The 20447-nt window shown below is 45.5% G+C and overlaps 1 protein-coding gene across 3 annotated transcripts in view; it reads right to left on the bottom strand.

Moving 5' to 3' along the window:
- Positions 1-20447, bottom strand: part of mbnl3 (muscleblind-like splicing regulator 3) — a 26575-nt gene extending 6128 nt beyond the window's left edge. Inside the window, exons 1-5 of one of the 3 annotated variants that reach the window (XM_083785995.1) lie at positions 20123-20447; positions 12369-13573; positions 5716-5880; positions 4008-4208; positions 2647-2886 (exon numbers count right to left, since the gene is read on the bottom strand). In XM_083785995.1, coding sequence (XP_083642121.1) covers positions 2647-2886; positions 4008-4208; positions 5716-5880; positions 12369-12542 — 780 coding nt within the window. In that variant the 5' untranslated portion in view covers positions 12543-13573; positions 20123-20447. The remainder of the gene's footprint in view (positions 1-2646; positions 2887-4007; positions 4209-5715; positions 5881-12368; positions 13574-20122) is intronic. The other 2 variants (XM_083785997.1, XM_083785996.1) reach the window with 2 other exon arrangements.

Raw genomic sequence — 20447 nt, 5'->3', positions numbered from 1 at the left:
ATTAGAGATTGTGTCACAAAGTGGTCTTCTCTGTTAGGTCACAAATCACTATAAGGTTTCTCTACTGCTGTTGACTGTTTCGCATTCTCACCAGAAGAGGGCGCTGTAGGATGTGAGTGATGATGTAGGCCAGTCTGTGGGTCAGACCTCAGAGCAAAATGGGACCTATAAGATTCCATTTTCTAATGAGGATGACTGCTGAAGCCCTCCGTGTTGAACGGCCTCAGCGTCACCCTCATCTTCCTCAACAGGAAGAACAGTAATGAACGACAATGACATACACAAAGATGAGATGAGACAGACCGGGTACTTCACCCTCATCTCCCTCATGTTGAGTGTTTACATCAATCCTTACCTCATTCATTACGTCATTACTTTTCGTCGTCATTACTTACTCCTTCCTTTGTGGTCTGTCTATCTGTGTTAGACTACTGGCTACTATGACATGACATCTACAGTATACTTCCCCTCAGGGACAAATAAGACTTTTATGTTTCTCCGGTTCGGAGGCTGAGATAATGTCAGCAGGTGGTGAGTGGATTTTAGACCAAACAAACACCAGACAGCAAATCAGGGGAGAGACGGAGGGGCGAGGTAATAGATACCGCTGATGCATGATAATGCATTTTACGATTTACGCCTAACAACGCATTAATTAAAACATGAAAAGCGCCAGTCAGTCATTGTGCAAGACAACGGTCGTCCCAGTAACCACTAACCATGACAGGAAAGGATGAAATGAAATACGGAAAAGGCAGACAGCATCACAGAATGACTCCTGAACTGTTGTGTGTTTCTTGCATACCAGAGTGATATGTATTCATATTTTTCATTTTCACTGTAGCCCCTGTTGTTTGTGTCACAGACTAGAGTACAAACAATACTGCCCAGAATACATACATTATACATTAGCTGTGAGTTAGGGACAGAGCTGCACCCTTACCAAGGAAGAATGTAAACTGTATACTACTACTGTATGGTTTTGTCTGTCTGTCGGTGTCTGTGTGTTGTTCCAGAGCCAATCTAGCTAGACCGATCGATCAGCACATTTCTTGTGCACATTGCCAGTAGGCCGAAGAGGTATCTCCAATGCATATTTTTACACATTATGTTTTTTTTCTTTGTGAAATATTTTAATTGTACAATGGAAGTCAATAGGGCTCGGATCGTGCTGAAACCCTGCCCAAATTTGGAGTCATGAGCCATGAGACTCGGAGGTTGGGGGTTCGATTCCCAGCAAGCAAGGTCACATACCAAAGACTCTAAAATGGGACTGAGTGCCTCCCTGCTTGGCACTCAGCATCAAGGGTTGTTTGGGGGTAAATCCCTGCGATATACTGTACTAGCTAGCGTGTACTTGTACATCAAGCTTCCCCAAGCTACAGTAACAGGAGATATAGGCTCTTGCCATACGAGCCATGAGGCTCGGCAAGGCATAATGTCTGTGATACTGTACATACGTAGGAGCTATGCCATTTCCATGTTGGCTGGTACAAACATGATGTGGTGCTCCAGCAATCCGTGAAGCCGGAGCACGCATGCACACACGTGCATTCTTATTCTTAATGTTAAGAAGACATTGGAGATGGTGTTTGACCCCAAGAGTATTGGTGACCACAGGCCTGTGGTCATCCATGACTCGACCATCTCACAGGTCTCCTCATATAAATACTTGGGGATCTGTATTGACAACTCACTAACTTGGAATACACATGTTGACAGTCTCTGTAGTAAACTACAGCAAAGACTGCACTTCCTCCGACATCTCAGGGTTCATGGTGTTGACCAAAGATTTATGTTAGTGTTCTATCGAGCAGTCTTGGAAAGCCTGGTCAGGTTTGGCATCACAGTTTGGTTCGGTAATCTCTCAGTGCAACTGAGGTCCAAATTGTTCAGATTGGTGCAGACTACAGGGAAGATCATAGGCGTAAGACAACTCCCCTCTCTTCAGTCTATTTATGAGCAGGCTACATTAAAACAGGCTAAAAAAAATGTCAGTGATGTTACCCATGTTTTAAATGGCAAGTTTGTACTTCTGCCCTCTGGGAGAAGATACAAAGAACCAAAGTGGAAGTACATCAGATTTTAAAAATCGTTTGTACCAGCATCAACTAAGATGCTGAACGAGGCTCTGAAACAGCGGTAACTGCGTGAGGCTAGATTATCCACATCATGTGTGCAATTGTGTAATGTTGTGTCTTCCTCTGTAATGTATTTTTGTTGTCATTGATGTTTTATGTGTGGCTGTAGCTGGGGTGAAAGCCCAAGACAAATTTCCCAATAAAGTTTACCTTGACCTTGACACACGCGCACGCGCACGCACACGCACACAATATATATATATAAAGATTATTATTATAACTAGAGGATTTTAGGATTCTCTCCCGACATATTCCTGTTGCTCATGTCTACCCTTTACCTGTCGTTGCTCGCATTAGTTCCTGCTAATTCCTGTAGTTTACATTCACGCCTATTCCTGTAGATCATGTTTATTCCTGTTGCTCACGCCTATATTCCTGTAGTTCACTTTCCTATTGTTCACGCCTATTCCTGTAGTTCACTTTCCTATCGTTCACGAATCACGTCTATTCCTGTTGTTCATGCCCACCGTCCTAACGTACACTACTGTGTGTCAGGTTGACTCACCATGGCTCCAGGCGCTGCAGATTGACCAGCCTGGTGCTGAGCAGCCTTGATCCTGGCCTGCAGGTGAGCAGGAGGATGGAAGTACTTGCACTTGTCCCGGGTGCAGCGGCCCTTGATGTAGTCCATGCACACGATCACGGAGTTCTCGCTGCAGTCCACCATGCCCGCCTCCATTGGGTGAGCGTAGCGGCAGTCGTTCTCCCCTCGTGTGCAATTCCCACGCTGGAACTCCCGGCAGACCTGATGAGGGAGGATAAGTGTCGATCAAGACCGGACCTACATTGACCTTCCCTTGTGCACCGTGACCTCTCTTTCTCTAGGGTAACAGGTCATGTCGCTCCAATTCCATCTCTTAAGAAAATATATTTTTTCTTTTATTTTATCATGCTCATAAAGTGCTCTGTGCTCAAAGTGCAATTAAAAAGCAAACGTTTCGGTGCACTGAGAACCAATTCTCAGTGCTTAGATTACTTTAGGAATACCAGGCCGCGCTGTCCCGCTGGCTGTACGCCCGGGGCGAGTTGGTAAAGGGGCGAGCAGTATCGTATTCCTCTCTAGGACTAGGTCGCCCTCAGACGAGCCTTTCGATCGTCGCCTCCATCATCTCAATACATCTGGCCAGCTCATTGGTTGCTTTGCCCTCCTGCGTCTTTCTTGAGTACATCCACATTATGTAACTGTTAATGTTAATGTCCTCGTGGTCGGTGCCTAGCGTGTGTTGGTTCACACAGCACTAATTTGCTGGTTGGCAGCTCTTGGTGTCTTTGGCAGTGTCCTGCTAGCCTCATTCTCCTGGCTGCTACTTTCTCACTCACCCTTGGCATTCCATAATGTGCATTGGGTTCATGCACCCCATCTCTTGCATTACAGATACAAGAGATAACCTGTGGAGGCCACTATGCTGCATCACTGTGACATGTAGCATTCCAGTATGTCATATATCATGTAGCCTTCGGAAACCCAGACGTTTTTATTTCCAGGGAGAGGAAAAAAAAAGTCTGGGACCGAGTCCACTTCAATTCGGCATAGAGTAGCGCAAATGTCGATCACTCTCTGCTGATTTCTGATCGTCTGCACCTTTGTTAAATTGACACACACACACACGTCCATAGCCTTACTCATGGACCAGAGCTACATCCCTACATGCTTTCTCTGCACCATTTAAGGCCATTTCCAAATGTTAAAATGTAAAAAACTGTATGAAGAAAACAAGACCGCTAAAACAAATAGAATAAAGTTTACCTTCAGAAAAAGCGTTGTTTATGGCTTCTGAATGTAGGTAATTACACCACTAGCTCAGAAAAGGGGGCGGGGAAGGGCTGTCAGATAGGCCTATGGTGAACAGAATAGAACACACTTACCTCTAACTTGTCTGTGCGTAATTGTTTCTGCATGGAATTGCCGTTGCCCATGACTGCCAGACCAGTGGGGCTCCCAGGGACCAGTAGGGGGGTACTGGGAAGTAGTTCTGGCATCAGGCTCATTCCAGGAGCCATGTGGCTCAGATAAGGACTGAATGTCATGTTGGGGCTGGCCAGAGATGGAGACATTGGGAATGTGGTCTGCAGCATGATAATGAGAGAGGGAAAGAACAGACATGATGAACAGAAAATAATTAAAACTCTGACCCTCTGTTCACATTATGCATACATCAGGACACAGACCCCCATATCTCTGGGACCTCAATCTTTTTGGGGGGGCTATTCCAAGCCTTTATTTAACAGCGACAGTGGAGATAGACAGGAAGTGGCTCCACCAGGACTGTACGCCTAGTAGATCCCATACATACACAGCAGATAATTATTGATAACATTTTAAAATAGCGGTTTTAGACGTGGAAATAATCAAGACTGAGCTACTACATGGCATATATCTTTCCTGAAATGAATATTAACTTTTTTGAAACAGGCTGCCAGGGATGATATGAGCATGAATGAATGTTTGTACTTCTTTCTCCCTGTCTATGAGGTCCCCAGACAGGCTTGATGGGAGGCATACTTTGGTCCGACATATCATTGGTTCGAAGGAGCATTGGTCCGACTCGGGAGAGGGTTGGGGTTAGGTTTAGGTGTGCTGCCCCGTGCTTGCGGTTATGGCTAGGGTGAGGGTTTGGGGTATAGGTAGTCGATCGGACCAATGGTATGTCGGACCAAAGTATAGTAACCGGCTTGATCCACTTGGACCACTGTGACTGAGGCTCTTCTGGGTGTGTTTGACATCACTTGAGATGGATAGAAACGGACTGCTGTGTGGAAGTAGGAAATATTGATAATGTTCAATGTAGGCCTATGCATTTAGCATTTGCATGTTGCACTTTGAACATTCTTCACTTGCAGCTGGCTGGCGTGAAATGAGCATGGAGGATTCGGTGCCGTGCCATTAGTCCAATGGCCCATTGTTTCAAAGTACCATTGGTACTGCTCATTATAACTAACCCTAAGCTGACATAAAACGTAGATTTAATTCTTTAATTTTTATCCCACGATTTTGTAACCCAGTTTTCTTTTCACCCAGTGCCAATTATCTAATGTAATCCTGGGCGCTACACTTCCTCTGCCAACCTGGGGGGGCAGTGGACTGACCTCATGCCTCCTTCTATGCATGAGGAGTCCAAGCTGCTTCTTTTCACCTGACAGAGGGGAATTTCCCCGGCCGGACGTAGCGCGTGGAAGGGACACGTTATTCCGACCAGTTCCTAAAACGTAGATTTATCGTACTAATGGGCCGTCTGCAGCCCTAAAAGATTCTACATCATACTTGTGAGTGTTTTAAGATCTCATTTTCGTTCTTTTTTTTAGCAAATACATAAAAAAATCACACCCGTGTGAACTGAGTGGTGCAACCCCCCCCCCCCCCCCTCCCTCTCTCTGTTTCTGGCACAACAGCGCCCCTACTGGTACTCATAGTCATATACTGGTGGTCATTAACCAACACGGACACATGGTGAACACAGGCATAGGTGAACACGGACATTGCTGTTCCTGGGAGTGGTTGCACCACTCAAAAACAATCAAGGCTAGGCTTAAATGAAAACCCTTCAAATGCACAAACAAACTGTGGACTGCTCACTATGGGCTGTAACTGGGCTCCAGGCAGCATGAATTGCATCTGTTGAGCCAACATGGCTGCCGCTGTCTTCTGCTGAATCAGGTTGTTCCTCCCATTGATCTCCAGCTGTGTTTTGAGGTGCGGAGGCGGGTGCAGGTATTTGCAGTTTTCACGTGTGCATCGCCCCTGAGAAACAAAGGAGGAGTGTGACAGAAGGGGGGGGGGGGGGGCTCATTAGATTTAAGAGACATGCAGCCTTCTAACAGGGTAACAGTGAGATGAGACTAATGTGATGGAGAGGGTAGAGCAAGGACATCAGAACTCATCAGCCCCGGAGATGAAACGCAAATTTAACGCTAACAACTGATCTGGGCCCATGTGCAGTCAAACAGGGTTCAAAAATACACTCTGGTACAATTTGTGATATTCAGAAAATCTAAAAGATTTGGCATCCATTTAAATTAAAACGGAGATAATTGCTAGTGAGACAATATACTAATTATGTCTCATGAGATTGGATGATGGATAATTAATGAGAGATATGCAATTATTTGAAGGGGAGAAGCACATTAACACGGTACTCATGCTACATTCTTGCAAATAGCTTTTTAAAGTGATAATCAGTTACAATTTAGGCCGGGTATTTCATTTTGACATTTGTGTGGACATTCCTTGCTCTAGCTGCACTAAATGTTATTTCATGAATACTTATTTTTTTCACCTCACAACCTGTCAAAATTATGAATCAACAGAGCACGCTTGGGTATTTACATAGCAGCACATCTGAAACACCAACACCGACACAGATGAAAGTCGGGTGTAAACACGGAGACCACATGCTTGATTCTCAGCCAGATTCTGCGTCTAGATTCTCTCCCAAGTAAGTTATCAGTCAGCCTCCCAGAAAAGGGAAAGCAAACATCTGCAGGCATGTGACTGGTTGATGTTGATAGCTAATAGTTGGAGAGGGCGGAGAGAGAGCTAGTCCGCTGCACTGACCTTGTAAAACATGTTGGCTAAACAGTCCGTATGAAGGCTACAGTGGCGCTTACGTGCACAAGCAAACGCACTCACTCCATAACCATAACTGTCAGCAGTGGTGGTGTACTCAGGGCTTTGACATAAGTAGCAATAACACAAGTACTGTACATGTCCTGCTATTCAAAAATATTACTGAAGACAAAGTAAAACACTTAAATTAGCAAAAGTGGAAGTAGGCATATGCAGAATCCCCATTTCAGAATCATAAAAAGTATATTATGTTATAGTCTAAAATACCACTTGAACTCGCTACTCAGGGCAACTCTGCAAGGTCCTTCAGGGTCTCTGTCCCTGAGCGATGTGAGGACAGCCATTCATTTAGAATCCTTTTAAACTAATTTCAGGCTTCCTTATACACGAACCCTGAATCTGATTTGAGCCATTGACTCGGAAAGAGTACAAATAGACTGATAATTAGGCACCGAATGGACCAATAGGGGGTCTGTAACTCCAATCCTCACCGGTTCCATTGTTACAACATCTGAGTTAAGTTAACATTGAGGATTCTACTGTGTAAAAGCAATTCACTTTGCTCTGGTGACCTCTACAGCATGTGGTTCCCCTGCCTGTAGTTCGCATTGCGTTGCACGTTGCTGCAGGAAGATTGCAGGTGAACTAAGAGGAAACCGCAGTCCCCCATTAACCCATTCTGATCTGAGATCAGATTCACACAAGGTTTCCGCCGGACACACACTGGTCTGATGAACCCATTCTGACCTGAGATCAGATTCTAAAAATGTCAGTCGTTCTTCGATTTTTCAAAAAATAGCAGACCTACAAGCTCGTATCGCGACACTCGGTGGCGCGATATGAGCTTGTAGATCTGCTATTTTTCAATAGATAAAGCATAACATGATGCTGACACCAAAATGGGTGCCCGGTCAGAATGGGTTAAACCCCCGGGTCGGCAGCAGCTGTCTCTCCCTGCAGATGAGCAGTTAACCCCCTCCCCTCCTTAACTTAAGTGCAACGATCCCTCAGCAGCCGCACGTGCTCCGTCATCATCACACCACACCTGCCTGCCTGCTTCCCAGCTTGAGTGTGACACACGCACCAGACGGAGCCGAGCGCGCGAGGTTGAAATGAGGTCGGCTCATCGCGTTTGCGTCGCGTTGAAGATGGACAGGTGTCGGTGGCAGAACCGACGCTGGGGGAGACTGAGAGAAACAACAGACGCTCCGAGCAGACGGAGATTCCGCAATCCACATTCACACATTGTGGAGGCAATTTCTTCTTCTTCTTTTTTTTCTTTTTTTGTGGTCCACCACAATTATTTCATAGCGTTAGTGATTTTGCAGAATGAGATTTACAAAATAAAACATAGTCAATAATACACAATACACTACACAATAATTATAGTACAATAATATTTCTCATTCAGAAATGGGCCTTTTTGAATACAGTGTTTTGGGGCTTTAAGTGTATTTCTACTTTTACTTAACCACTTCAGTGTCGTGAAATAGCGAGAATTAAGCTCCGCTCTACGCTCTAGCTTTAGATCTGCTATTTTCGCTACTTTTTAAAAGTAGCATTTTTCTTCCACTGCACGCGCACGCGCACACGCACACACACACACACACACACACACGCACACGCACACGCACACACACACAGCCTGGAATTAGTCCTGTACAGACAAACAGTGGTGGCCGTGCTGCACAGGGAGAGGAGCGAGCTTTGCGTCAGCTGCCTGTGTGTTTAGGGATGAGTCTGTAACGAGGAGCTGGTCTCAGGAGTCCAAACAGCCCAGTAAACCAACCCAAACTAATGGAGACAGATACACGCACATGCACACGCGCACACACACACACACACACACACACACACACACACACACACACACACACACACACACTTGCGTGCGCACGAGTATGCACACAGGGCTGTGCTTTATTAATGAGTTTAATGAGCTTGTTTGTTCACAATATACAAATGCAAGCTGTACTGGGGGCAGTGAGTTACAGCTGAGCCTCTAGTAGTGTATGAAAAGATATGTAGAGAACAACATAAAAAAAAAACTAAATTGAAAAGGAAAGAAAATAGAAAGAAAATGAAAATACAGTAATAATGACATGGTATGTCAAGGAGACTTTTTGGGCGAGGAATCACCTTCTGGTAGCCATGGCAACACAACAAGTAACATAGAGAAAGTGGGTCTTTTAGTGGTGCAGTGGTAATCTACCGACACATTTCCCGGGTCCAAGATCAAATACATAGCTTATTAAAATAGACTGCACAAAAACTAAATACCGTTGGAAACCAGGGTGCAAAGATCCGGTCTACACGGTAAAGTCTTGAGTGTTAATCTAAGCTGAAATTAACACATTTTACAGTGCATCTCCAGGCATCCCCGAAGCAGGTTTCTTTCTCCAGTTCATAAGAGAGAATGCCGTTGCCATGAGACGCTGATGTACAGTCTGCAAGCTCTGTGTTAACAGTGGGATGAAGATCTTATGTAAACAGCAAAGTCCTCTGTGTTTGTTAATGTTATTCAAATGGATTTGGTTACATTTGTACTGGTAAATAGTAAATGCATGGTAAATGGTGCATTTATGTGTTGTATTTACTAAGTGCATTTCTCCAAAGCGCATTATCGTCATCTGTTGACGCAATGGAAATCTCTCTGCTGCGTAATTTTTCAATGCTACGAGTGAATTGTTAAGCCCAAACCACACCAATGGGTCACCATGCAACTCCTTGCAACCAAACGGTTGCGAGTAGACGCATGTAGATGTAGTTGCAATCAACCATTGAATTGAACCAATTTAATCACTTGGGTAGACTTGCGTCGACGTGCGCTACCATGCGCCACCGCGCAACAGGACATATCACACCGCTGTGACGAATGTCGCGTCTCTCGACCCATTGGTGTGGTTTAACTGGGTTTTATGCGAGCAATTGGCAATGCCAAGTGGTACGAACTCCCGTAATGCCGAATCATCCCTGTTCGAGTTGTCCATCGGTCGGCGGAGAATCGTGAATCATCTGTCCTCGTGAACACAAGGCAGGTGGTGTCAGCGGCCGATGCAGGGGAGTCCTATAGGTGTAGTGCGGTCAAACCCACCATTTGATGCAGCGGGTGTGAAGATGGATTACGTTCACCCGTTCACACACTGACGGTGAAGGGAAAGGAAACCCAACCTGCTCACCGGGAGAATTTAGGAGTTCAGTGTCTTGCTCAAGGGCACTTGGACACGCAGCCAGGAGGAGCAGCAGGGGGGATCAAACCGGGGACCTTCGGATTCCCAGATGGATGCTCTACCCCCTGAGCCCCTGCCCGCCCTTTGTTAATGAACACTGAGGGGTTTTACTGGGTACCAGGAGCCTCACGCATGCTTCCAGCCAGGCGACAGCAGCACTCCAGTTAACAAGGTAAAGAGATGAGCTCCCCTCCTCCCTGTCCCAGCATGCCCAGACTGACCGCGCGCGCGCGCACACACACACACACACACACACACACACACACACACACACACACACACACACACACACACACACACACACACACACACACACACACACACACACACACACACACACACACACACACACACACACAGCTAATGAAGGAGCAGCAGGGAGTGACAGCAGCCCTCAACCGTGTACGAGATGCTAGATATGGGAGGGACAGCAAGGAGGGAGGCCATTAGCAGATAAATCCATAAAATGTACCCAAAGAGGAGGGGAGGGGAGACATGATGCTGTGGCATCCGGTGCTACTGGAGACATAACCTGCTCCCCGTTGCTGGTCTGTCCACTGTTGGTTGGGTAATGGCATAATTTAACCAGAACAGAACAGAACAACAAATGCTGATGAAAGAAAGAGTGTGTGTGTGTGTGTGTGTGTGTGTGTGTGCGCGCGCGCGTGCGTGCGTGTGTGCGCGTGCGGAGACCCTGCTGTGCCCCCTGATAAAGAGAAAGCCACCCTGACCTTCAGCTATCCGACATCTCAGCACTTTCTCATAGAGCAACAGTGTGTCCCCCAGGCCTTTGCTATTGTTATTCCCTTTGATAAAAAAAAAGACATACAAAAAACAGGTTGTTCCCTTTCCCCCCTGTATCATCAGTTCATCCAATACCGAGCAGGGCTGCTGCTCTGCGCTAAAAACAGCCGTGCCAGTCAGGAAGATCAAACTATCCAATGGGTAGGCACTTGTGTGGCTGTTGCTAGGCCGCCTTTCTAGCTCTCTCACTCTCCCTCTCCCTCTCCCTCTCTCTCTCTCTCTCTCTCTCTCTCTCTCTCTGTGTGTGTGTGTGCATCTCCCTCCTGCTCTGGAGGATATAACGCAGAAAAATGGCTGAATAATAAATTCTAACTCAATAAACGAGGAGACAGCAGCTGCGTGCAGACAGAGAGCCCCTTGTCTGCATCTCACTTCTGAACCACAGAGAAGCTGCTCGAGATAAACCCCTCACTCACTCAGACACACGAGCGCACGCACGCACGCACGCACGCACGCACGCACGCACGCACGCACGCACGCACGCACGCACGCATTACAAACAGCAACATTCCACTGTGCACGACACAATTCTAGCACAATTAGCCATTCATAGTTGATGCTGTATAGCTCCTGTAAAAAACAGTACTATGAATCAGCATCACTTGTGCATGGGAGATTCTGCTACCTGCCAACGGGTATGGAGTAGGTCGGGAGGTGGGAGGATTTGGGGGTGACACACAGGAAGCAGCTGACTGTGATGCTCAAACAGTCAAAATAATGACTTTGGAGAACAAATTGTTGCTTTTCCACTGTGTGGTACCGGCTCCACTCCACTCCACTCCACTCCACTCCACTCCACTCCACTCTACTCGCTTTACTTAATTTGCCACTGCAAATAGGACCCCATAAATGTAGCTGACGTCCACCCATCTGCATAGGAGAGTACTTAACAAAGCTAAAAGTCAATGCTAATGCTGTCTGGAAACAATATCTATTTCACCTGTACAACTAAAACCGTTTTATAAAGATTTCTTGGAAACCATGGCCATGTCGTTTACTCAATATTGTTTCAAACATCTAGTTTAAAAGTGTGTTAACAGTATTTGGGAGCTTCTATGAGTATAGTGGAGTCTGTCGGGGTGCAATGATGCACCGACAATGTGGCACTGACAAATCAGTGCCACATATTAGTATGGCGCTAGGAACCTCAACGGACATGATACCAAACAAGTACTGCAGTACTGTTGCAAAATGGAAACTATAAAAGGTTTATAGATTCATAGTCCAGTCATGTTGAGCTGGAAAAACACCACAAGATGAGGATGTGTATAGGTGAGCGTGAGAGAGCATGCTCAAAAAATGTTAAAGGTCCAACATTTTTTATTTCACAAAATATACATTTTGGACATTTTTATGCCTTTCGTAACCTGCATCAAATTGATATTTAATATAATATGTATTCCTATATGTGACTGTGACAGAGCACAGCTGAAGGGCATTAAAGAACACAGACATGCTGCAAGTGCTGGTAATGAGAAAAATGTAGCTTCGTCATCCCCACAATGCCTGCCCTGGTGGTGTGTGTGTGTGTGTGTGTGTGTGTGCGCGTGCATGCGTGAGTGTGTGTGTGTGTGTGTGCACGCTCGCGGCTGCACGCGCGTGCGCAGGAGATTTTTGTTGTGCTGTTACCTTGAGTGAGTCAAAGCAGGCGATGACTCGGCCGTTCTCCACGTGGCAGCTACGGGAGGGGTGGGCGAACTTGCACTCAACGTCTGACCGTGAGCAGGTGCCTCTCTGGAACTCACGGCACACCTCCAGTGTCAGCCATTTGGTGTCCCGTCCCATTGTCATACTGACCGCCATTACAGCCCCCCCCCCCCCTGCACGCACACACACACACACACACACACACACACACACACACACAGCAAGGTGGGGGCAGAAACGCTTTGTCCGCTAAAGACACTAAAAGTCCAAGGGCGAAGACATGTTTATGAAAAAAATAAAATCCAAGGTATGACAAGATAGCAACAAAGGTCTGTTCGGTGTTTTCTTTGCCCCGGACCCCAGTACCTCCAGGGAACTGAACAGGGACCGTTAAAGGTGAGCCAGTGGTGAGCAGAGACCAGCTCTGTGTCGATAAAAAAGTAGCCTCATTTGTAGATGCGACTCTGCCTCGCAGGGACGTGTGTGACCGTGTCCTGTGACTCCTGTCCCGTGTCTTCGGTCCTGCAGTATGTCTCAGAGCAGTGGATCTATCAGCTTGATCTCCAGGGGTCACTCTCCCTTCTTGAGCCCACCGGTCGTCTCAGAACCCTGCGTGGCTGCACTCACGTCAACATGGCCAGCTGTGACACTGTCCCTATGGTGACTGGCTGGCTATAGCTAGCCAGCTAGCAAGCCTGCTAACTTAAAGCTGCAGAGACTCCGACAAGAGGAAACTGAAGAGCTAAGACAAGCAGAAGCTGATGGAGCGCTGTGTCCTTGTCCTACTGTATGGACGAGGAGACGCGCGAGGAATGCAGGTCGGCTGTGGGACGGATGCACCACTCCGCACGGATGTCAGGTTAAAATATGGCCTCATTCAAGGCCAAACACACATACACACACGCGCACACACACACACACACACTCACACACACACACACACACACACAGCACTCTGGCCTGCTGTCACCTCGGCAGGCTGCTTCAGGGGAGGAGCTGAATGCAGAGTCAGCGTAGGAGATGAACGCCTCCGCAGGCAAACCGCAGCCACTCGCAGTAGGCACTTTACAGTAGTTTCCTCTCTTGTTTCAGTCTTTTTCTCATGCTCTGGTGTCCTGACCTGCTGTTAGCCTTCTGCTGTCATCATCGTCCTCGCCGACCAATCCACATGTCCTCAAAAAACAACCCTGTGGGACAGACAGCAACAAAGGGATAATGTTAAAATAGATGTAAAAGAGACGTGGAAGTTAAAAATGTATCGTCCGAGAATGAGCAGCTCCCAGTAAACCCAGCATAATGAGAGACGGTGGGAGTGAATAAAAATGCGAGGAGAAACGAATAGAGGAGAGCATGCAGGAGGGAGGGAGAGAGAGAGAGAGAGAGCAATGAACAGGAAAGGGCAAGCTACGTCTTGATTAAGTGATACAGGATGGGAGAGCGAGGAAGAAAGAGAGAGAGAGAGAGACAGAGAGAGAGAGAGAGAGAGACAGACAGAGAGAGGATGGAGAGCATCTCAGGCAAGGGAGAGAGAGAGACATCATTTCCACTCCCCTGAGCTTTCCTGAGCTGAAAGTAATTGACCAACTTGACATGAATCATGTTGCAATATGGTAAAAGCAACGCCCTTGAACTGAAACAGGCTGCTGCAGCGGGATCCACCACGACTACGACAACAGTTATAAATAAAGAGTAGAAGAAGAAAGGGAGCGAGACCAGGAAGGGAGAGATGGAAGAGTTTCTTTTTTCTTCTTTTTTACAACTGCAGCTGCTGCTGCTGCACTCGTCGCTCGGCCACAGCCAATCAGACGGAGCCCTGAAGGCTAGGCAGAATACACCCCTAACCAATCGCGGCGGAGGTTCCACTAGAGCTCCTCCCTTCCTCCACCCAGGCATCAATGTTTCTTCCAAGCCTCTCTCTCTCTCTCTCTCTCTATCTCCCTCTCTCTTTCTGGCACAGCCTGTCATGGCTGAGCCCACATGCCCACGTTTCAAACTGCACAACTCCAACACACTGGCACACACAGCTTTGTCTCTCCAAAGTCGGGAGTCACTTCAACATATATACGATTCACGTTTCACTTTGTTCTCCCCAAGGGGTTAACGTTAAGCATTGGTACGCAGCACTGCAGCACAACACGATACAACACACATCATAAACACAATAACATAAACAAATACACCATATGGCAATACAATACTATGATGAAAACAAAGGTAAAGTCAGTCTTATCTGATGACCTACTGAGTGGCCGGGCGGACGGGGGAATAAACTACATCATGTCTCACTGGAGCCGAGATTCTCTGCAGAGGGAACTGTGACAGAATACCGATAACAACCAGTGAGGTGGTTACCTCAACAACCGTAAACACACAGGAGCACAGCAAGCTGTTATTAAAGCATATTGCTGAAGACTTTAATGTCTGGACTGTGCTCAGACTGGACGTCACGAAACAGAGACGAGAGAGGAGAGCTATACCCATCACAGAAAACAAACACAATACGTGATTCATATACACAACGTGAATAAACAAAAGGGTAGCAGCAAGAGAGGAGGTGGTGGCGGAGGAGGAGGAGGAGGCGGAGGAAGAGGAGATATTATCTGTTCCTGTGTCTCATAGCGACAGACACAGATGGTGGTGGAGAGGGGGAGGGGGGGGGGGGGTGTCTGTGTGCAAGAGAGTGCGCATATATAGACAGCCCAGAAGGAGAACACTGCAGTGGAGAGGAGAGAGAGAAAGAGAGGAGAGAGGAGAGAAAGAGGAGAGAGGGATGGGAGGGCGGGGATGGAGGTGGTGGTTGAATGATGATGCACCCACCTTAAAACACAAGAACAAAGACACATTGGCAGAATGAAGAGGGTATACAGGATTGCGTCGCCTGCTTTAACTGCAATTCTTGTCTCTGTCTTCCCCTCCCAGTCTACCTACAGATCGATAGAAAGTTTCCTCGGAAATGGGGTCTGCCTATCCCGCAATCGGGTCCAGATCATCAGCATCAGCAGCCGCTGCCTTACGCATGCTTAAGAGCGCAGCGCAGCAATATGCAACGCTTCGTCAAAACCTTCCACGCCACGCCACACTCTCAAACGCAACCCTGACCCCCCCCGCCCCCCCCCCCCCCCCCCCCCCCCCCCCCCCCCACACACACACACACAATCATCTCTCCCGGCTGCAGAAACACCAGCAGAATCCAGGAAAGTTACTCAGTGGACACTGGCTCTTCTCCAGAAGCATTATGGTCTATACTGCATCCTGTCTCTCTGAATAGACACGCAGGGCCCTCATCGACCTTCCGGCCTGCTGATCCACGCTGTCATCATGACTCTGTGCTTTCAACTGTTTCAACCAATGTGTTTGTTTCGAACATGTTCACAAATCCAACAAGAGAGAGAGAGAGAGAGAGAGAGAGAGAGAGAGAGAGAGAGAGAGAGAGAGCACACTGTCATGGCCAAATATGTTCCTGACAATTCTGTTTGTTATCCAGTGAGACTATAAGCCGCTCCTGCAAAATAGTGAAATAAAAAAGTAGAAAAGCTGGGTTTTTTTTAATGACAACTTCATGCATTATTCATACTCGGCGTGCACAGTGCACAGACCGCTGTGCACATGCTCACCAAGGCTTTTTGATTTGACTATATATTCTTTAAGCACCTCATGGGACTAATCGGCGTAGTTGTCCGTGAATTATTTAGCAGCAGTAGGCCAATATAACCACTAGCATAATACTAGCGGGATTTCACTGTGCTTAGAGAACATGTATCATTCCAAAATAAAACAATTTCACTCAGGGGGAAAAACATTAGCTACCATTCATTGCTCAATAAAAACGGGAACCACAAACTTTTCAAAGAGATCTTCTGGCTGGGGTCCCCAGCTAAGAAATTGAAACATTTTGATAATAATTACTCAAATAGGAAATATTCTCAAATAGAAACGTCACGTTTAAAGTGGTTAAATTGGGGAAATAGTTTGAATTGAAATTCGATTTTCTACATATATTTTCTTATGGATGTTTTCTTTCTCCTTTTTTCATTTTTCAAACATAATGTACACAATACTACATGTCACAATGCTTTACTGTGTGGAGTGATTCTGAGGTAGGAACCATAATGAACAGAGTAAAATGTAAAGATGATGTGTGAAAGTTTGAAACAGGAGAAAAGACAATGAATGAGTGAATATGATTGCTACAAACCGTTTTAAATGAGAAAAAAAAATATATGAAAGGATCTGGCTTCACACATTTCACAATCACAGCTACAATACATTACACACACACACACACGCGCACGCATCACTCTCTCTCTCACACACACACACACACACACACACACACACACACACACACACACACACACACACACACACACACACACACACACACACACACACACACACACAAAGCAGTGATCACCTCTCAGTTTTGTCCTTCTACAGTGATAAATGGGTTTCATCTTTTGCAGCATAAAAATTTAGGAATAAGCTTCTGCCATTGCTGCCCTACCACTACATACAATGCACAAGCAATCAATTAATTAATAACTAATTAATAATACACGTGTTGTGTACCGGCAGAATTCCAGCAAAACCTTCAGCTGCACTACTATGTAATAATTATAAGGCCAATGCATCAATGCAAAAAATGTCTATTATTGACAGGCTTGTTATGACCCATTGAATCAGTTTGACATTGATAATAATTTATATATAAACCAACGGATGGCATGTAGAGGATAATAAACATGGTTACATGGTCGCTTACACATGGCGTCTGCAAAGAGGTGGAGTCCACTGAAAAAGTAGAGGTCATATGGTGTAGGTGGGAGTGGGATGCATCGGATAGGAAACCTGTGTGTGTGTGTGTGTGTGTGTGTGTGTGTGTGTGTGTGTGTGTGAAGGGGGGGGGGGGGGGGGGGGTTGGGTATAGGGGGAGGCCATATTGACTCCAGTCAGTGTACTGCGTCCCTCATCAGATATGGTGCACTGCTAGGCTACATGACAGTGTAACCTTCCTCCCAGAGCTGACGTCTGCATTTATGGGTAGTATCAGGCTAGGTGCCACCGACATGCACAACAACCTTGCTGCGTCTTATCAGCCCACACTAACAGATAGCCCATATGCCAATAAAGCTGTCGCTGCTGGGAAGTGATGCCCTAATAGCAAACGCTGAGTGATTTGATAAAAGCCTGCGAACATAGATGAACACAGCCAGCAAGTCATTGAGAACATATAGTTTAAATTTACCAGACATATGTTTTGGAAATTAGTTTTATGTATTGGGGAAAGCCAGAGAAGCATATTATATTTAATTATAGATCAGTGATTCCGAATCTTTTTCATTTAAAGAACCATGCACAAGTTTGATATAAGCCTATGCATTTGATGAGGCCACCGGTCCACCGACCCCCATTTGATATGATTTTTATCTCTGGGACCCCAATCGACACTGTAAAACAATCAAACAAGTTACAGACCCCTAAATCTGTAATAGTCAATTTGGTTTATCTTAACTATCAATCATTTAGCTGCATGGGGACCCTGTGGAACCCCCTCAAGGACCAGTTGTAATTGAAATGTACTGTAATTCTACAAACTGTTAATAAATCAATCAATCAATCAATCAATCAATCAATCAATCAATCAATCAGTGGCCTAGATCTTAAAATCAGGTTCTGACAACAGGCAGGCTGAAAATTGCACATGCCCAAACCCCGGTCAACCCATTCCTGTTCTGAGTCATGAAAAAAAGACACAATAAATAACACAATGATGCACTGCATGGCCACAAGAATGAACAACAATCTATACAGTATGAGCAGCAGTGTTTGTTTTCTCCAAGATTAGCTGGTGTGATGGGATATGCTGTGTTGTATTGTATTGGCTCCGGTTCTGAGAGGAACAGCGAGAGCAACAGGATCATTGATTATAAAAGCACATGGTAAGAATGGGGCTAATTTAAACGTTTTTCCCCCTATGAATCCCAATGAGAGTGACAGCCTATACACTAGCCTGGGGGTGAGCACAAAGTAATTAGGTTAAGTATATGTAATCCTTATTTCAGGTCATTAAAGTTCCATGCACGGTACCTATTAAAGAAATAAAGCACACGTCCAATATATATTAAATCTAAATACGCTATAGTTATAGTAGTAGCTATAGTGTAAACTAAATGTCCCATAAAAGACATGACAACTCAACGTTGACCACCATCCATAAGCCCATAATATACAGTACACAACCACACACACACGTGCACACACACACACGCACGCACGCACACACACACACACACACACACACACACACACACACACACACACACACACACACACACACACACACACACACACACACACACACACACAAAATGATGAAGTCAATTTTGTGAACAATATTAGATATTGGCTGAATCAATATACAGCATGCAGCCAAGCATGTTAACACAGAGTTACATTATCAGTCAGGGAGGTTTTATTTGCTCCATAAAAAGCATGACGTCCCACCCAGGCAGCTTGGCGTGCAAGCCAGCAGGGGGTAAATGAGGACAGGTCGTGTGTGATGTGTGACTGTGCGTGTGTGTGTGTGTGTGTGTGTGTGTGCGTGTGTGTGTGTGTGTGTGTGTGAGAGAGAGAGCGTGTGTGTGTGCGCACGCGCAAATTGTTTATATTGATTAAAATAAAACTACAGAGTCTGCATGGTGCAGAGTCCACAGCCCGCAGGAAAATATTAAATCGAGTCTAGACTCGCATTGTGCTGTTAAATGAGCCAAGACAATGTGGAATCGCTTCCAACTGTAATGCACGAACTGGAAATGGCTTGGCATTGGTAATACAGTATAGTACCCTCTATTATTCTCAGCTAGGTATTGGTTCATTCATATGTTAGGCTACAAACTTTATTCACTTGTATTATATGATAGGCAAACATGTTTGTTTTACCAAGTATAGGCCTAGCCTATAGGCTATAATAATAACACTGAGTGCATGAGTGTAGTGTAGCCTATATATCGGACAGAATTGCTAAACGCAGTGCGACCTGCGACGCATTGAGCTTGTATATCCGATCTGTTCTGTTCTTGTCGGCAAGCGACACCGCAAATCGTGCTATAAATCAGAGATTACAAGTGAACTTAGTGAACCAGGAAGTGCGTAGCGTAGCCTAAATATATCTAAGTCTATTTATATTTTCAAGCAAGCAACAATAATATTATATAAATTAGAAATAGCCCGGAACCTAAAATTATGAATTATTATATATTATTGTAGCTCAAATGTAACAACAATCAACGGACTTTACTTAATTGTGACAATGGTATAAGCTAATTATTGGTAAACGCTACAAATATATAGCCTATGCATATATTTTTATGCAGACATAAATGCACATTTGTCAACAAATATAACAACTCCCGTATAACCTTTACATTTAATCAGAGCAGCGTAGAGGTCAGGTTCGCTTCAGGTCTCACGTAAGCTACACTGACTGGAATCAAAACCTGTCAAATGTAAATTTATCACCCTCACTGCTGTGCTGCATTGTGATAGTTAGTTAATAATAGAAGCTGAACCTTTTTTTAGAGCAACAGGCACGATGAGAGAAGCATTTCTAACTCCCACACAGGCTTCTACATAGATAGCTAAAATAAATATGTGTGGCCTAGAATAGATAACATTGTTATTACATGCCACAGACAGACAGACAGACAGACAGACAGACAGAAGTCGTGCTCTCTTACCTGTCCGCTCTGCTCAAAAATAGATAGCTACAAATTCAGTCTCCTCGTGTAGCTACTGATACTGACCACTGACGTAAGACGAATTGCTCGTTTTAAAAAATAAAATCCTTCCCTGGTGTGAATGCGGAGCGAAATAAAAACAAAACGCGGAAAAAATATATAAAAGCCTAAACGGTGCGTTGCCTTAACAGAAATAAAGCATTCGCAATGAAATTGCAAGCAAAGAAAGAAGCATTGGAGCTGAAATGTTACAACTATCAATTTGCTGCAGACTGAACACAGGAGAGGGCTAGAATTAAAGGGAGGGCACAATCAGGGGAGGGAG

The sequence above is a fragment of the Protomyctophum parallelum genome, assembly GCF_964188405.1.
Source record: "Protomyctophum parallelum genome assembly, chromosome: 16".
Taxonomy (NCBI): Eukaryota; Metazoa; Chordata; class Actinopteri; order Myctophiformes; family Myctophidae; genus Protomyctophum; species Protomyctophum parallelum.
This window is presented reverse-complemented; position numbering and strand designations above follow the sequence as displayed.